The sequence below is a fragment of the Salvia hispanica genome, chromosome 2 (assembly GCF_029641045.1).
Source record: "Salvia hispanica isolate PSC_SH4W2 chromosome 2, Shi_PSC_v1, whole genome shotgun sequence".
Taxonomy (NCBI): domain Eukaryota; kingdom Viridiplantae; phylum Streptophyta; class Magnoliopsida; order Lamiales; family Lamiaceae; genus Salvia; species Salvia hispanica.
The window spans coordinates 45,548,954-45,552,172 of record NC_142693.1 but is presented as its reverse complement, the minus strand read 5'-3'; the positions used below and the strand labels follow the sequence as shown (position 1 = coordinate 45,552,172).

At 34.5% G+C, this 3,219-nt stretch overlaps 1 protein-coding gene across 1 annotated transcript; it reads left to right on the top strand.

The window, feature by feature from the left end:
* Window positions 1-1,164: 1,164 nt before the first annotated feature.
* LOC125201883 (protein RADIALIS-like 3) lies at window positions 1,165-2,309 on the top strand. Its single transcript, XM_048100173.2, has 2 exons — window positions 1,165-1,643; window positions 2,144-2,309. The coding sequence occupies exons 1-2, from the start codon at window positions 1,384-1,386 to the stop codon at window positions 2,169-2,171; spliced, it is 288 nt and encodes a 95-aa protein (XP_047956130.1). The 5' UTR covers window positions 1,165-1,383; the 3' UTR covers window positions 2,172-2,309.
* Window positions 2,310-3,219: the final 910 nt, after the last annotated feature.

Genomic DNA, 3,219 nt, shown 5'->3' with positions numbered 1-3,219 from the left:
GTATTGTTGGTTTGTATTTTGTTTTTGTATTTATTTGAATTTTTAGGTATTATTTGTTATATTTCCAGATATTAGATTATTATTTTATTAGAATTGAATTATTAAAATTTATAAATAAATTCGGATTAAAATTGCACATCGGTCCAGTTTCGAACCAGAACTGATTGGTTCTTAACCCATTGGTTCCGAATTGCACATCGGTCCGGTTTCGAACCAACTGGTTCTTAACCCGTTGGTTCCAAACTGGAACCGACCAGTTTCGGTCCCGGCTTCTAGGATTTATGAAAAATTGAAACCGGTTAACCGATCAATCGGTCTGGTTAGAACTAGAATCGGCCGAATAAGCAAGCCTACTTTTGACTCAGCACAAGTTTTAAGAGATTATTTGAATTTGTGAAGAAAAGTAAAGGGAGAAAGAGAGTAGAATGTGAAACTCATTTAAAGTACAATTGGTTTTATATTTGATTGTGAGTATAAAAAGTCGGTGGAATGTGGAGTCCGCATACTAAAAGTGAAATAAAGTAAATGGCCTATAAACGTGGACAACCCAAAATGGTACACATGGTTCTTTAAATGGTGGACACATGAGTATTTTCCAACCCAGCAGCCACATCAACTCTATTACTACCTCCGTCTCACAATATAAGTCACATTTGGTGTGGCACGAGTTTTAAGAAATGTAATGAAAAGTAAGTTGAATAAGTTAGTGGACTATGAGTTCCATTTAAACATATTAGTTTTATAATAAATTGTGAGTGGAATAAGTTGACTAAATGTGGGGCATACGTACCATTAATGGTAAATATGAAATGTGACTTTTATTGTGGGACGGACAGAAATGATAAAATGTGACTCTTAGTTTGCAAGTTGTAGTACAAGGCCTACTAGCTAGTGAAGAACAAATAAATGGTGTAAAATATAGAAGGTAAGAACAGAGAAATAGCATACCATAAAAAGAAAGAAGAATGTCTTGTGTGCATTACATCTAATATTAGAGAGGCCTTTTGTTCAGGGGGATCTAATCCCATCCAGCTGCACAATAATTCCCTTATGCTATCCCACTTGCACACTAAGATAAATGGTAGTACTATTATAAAAAGACAAGAAAATATTTGTCATTTTTTACACTCATGTTTTTGCACTTTTGTCAAAATATTCATGCTCCGTCCCTTAACTAAGAGAATAACATCTCTTACATACCCCTTCCCATCTAAATTAATATAGATATTCATTTGTTTATTTTCTCAACTAGCTCACCACCATCACCTTTTCTTGTGTATATAAAGCCGTAGTTGAGAAAAAACTTCAAACAACACACTTTGTGCAATCCATATACATCTCCCTTGGTTGAGCTTCCCCCTCATCTTGCACGACCGTTTGACCATGGCCTCGAGCTCATTGACATCTTCACGTTGCTCGTGGACGTCCAAGCAAAACAAGCAGTTTGAGGAGGCCCTAGCAAGGTACGACAAGGACACACCGGACCGTTGGCACAACATAGCCAGAGCAGTTGGTGGGAAATCAGCAGATGAAGTGAGGAGGCATTATGAAGTCTTGGTTAAAGACATTATGCAAATAGAGACTGATCAAGTGCCCATTCCCAACTACAGAGCCCTTGCAAGAGGATATGCCCATGAACAGAGGTCTATACCCTCTCTCTCTCTCTCCATTTTGCATCATTTCATCACATTGTTATAGTTAACATACAAAAAGGGCTTTAATCTTTGCTTTTATTATACTTATCAAAAATGAAAAAAAGAACTTATGTTCTAATAAAACCAAAACAAAATTTGGGATTTGGAAGGAGTGGCACCACATGAAATCTAATCTTACTAATTTGATATCATTGCACATGGTCTTCTTATTATTTAATTAAAGCATTCTTTTTTTACCTTTCTGGGTTAGGATGATAAGATCATATCACATGATGTATCATTTTTAAAATTGGGATTCTACACATTTCTTGGATATTGTAATTAATTAAAAAACAATATAGATTGCAGACTTAAGATAAGAGATGTTCCACATTATAAAGAAGTGACTAGAAACTTGGAATATCATATTTCACAGATACATTACACGTAAGACAGAAAAAAAAAATTCTGCACATTTTTTCATATTTTCTTTATTATGACTTGAGCAGGCTTATAAGGAATCTCAAGCTGCAGTGACGAGTAAATCTTTCAAGAAGTACATACTCCATTAAAGTATTGTGTATTGCATTTACATAGTCTTGTGCCAACAAACATCACAAAAAATGTAATTTAAGGTTCAAGAAATAAGAGAAAATCTATAATATTTTATGAGCATCTTGTATTGATAGTAATTTTTCTGTCACTCTTCGAAATTTTCATGAAGGGCTTTGTGCCAGCGATGTGGTTTATATTCAAAATATCAGTCTCAGAAATTGAACAAAGGACTGATACTATAAGATAGGAATTGGAAGAATGGGCTAAAATTAGTAAAGAAATTATAGTGTTGGTATGGAATATGGATTATTTCGGCTTGGATAATTTATTTTAATTGGTCTTCATCCATCTTTGGGAATCTCTCGATATATGCACGTAGAAGATTGTAAATTAAAATTAGGGATAATAGTTATTCAAATATTGAAGTTTGGTCAAACTGGATGTGTCCTATGACTTTTGAAATTGGAAAACTAAATAAGAGAAATTATAAAATATGGGTCTCAAATCTCAATTCGCTAACTTTTCAACATATGGGTCTGAGGCACGCGGATTTTCTGAATAAGGGTTTTTTGTTTTCATTTTTTTTTCTTATTATTTCTTTTTGGTTTAGTCTTGTGCTCTCCTCCTTCCCTTGGCCGCCTCTACCCTTCACTCTTTCACAACAAAGAAATTGTTCTGTTGCAAGAGGTGAGTCACCATGATAACAACATTCTTGCGACTAATGGATTGTCTTCTTCTCGAACCTTTTAGATGAAATTAAACTCTAATCAAAATAAAAAAGTTTTAAGATAGGTAAGAAAAGATTAAACGGAATTTCGGCTGCAATTTGATAATTTATTTTTCTTTTTTCTTTTTTTATCTTTGTTTTATGGTTAAATAACTGAAGTTTAAAGGTCGGCGCCACAGAAGACTTGAAGACCTTTGGCCTCAAGCATTAACCCCACTACGACTTGGCCAACTCACATACAACCCCACCACGACTTTGGCCTCAAGCATTAACCTTAGACATTTGGCCTCAAGCATTAATCCG

Excerpts from the sequence above, each read along its gene's own strand:
- LOC125201883 (XM_048100173.2), top strand. The coding sequence starts at position 1,384 with ATGGCCTCGAGCTCATTGACATCTTCACGTTGCTCGTGGACGTCCAAG. Across the intron at positions 1,644-2,143 it reads GGATATGCCCATGAACAGAG|GCTTATAAGGAATCTCAAGC; the intron begins GTCTATACCCTC and ends TGACTTGAGCAG.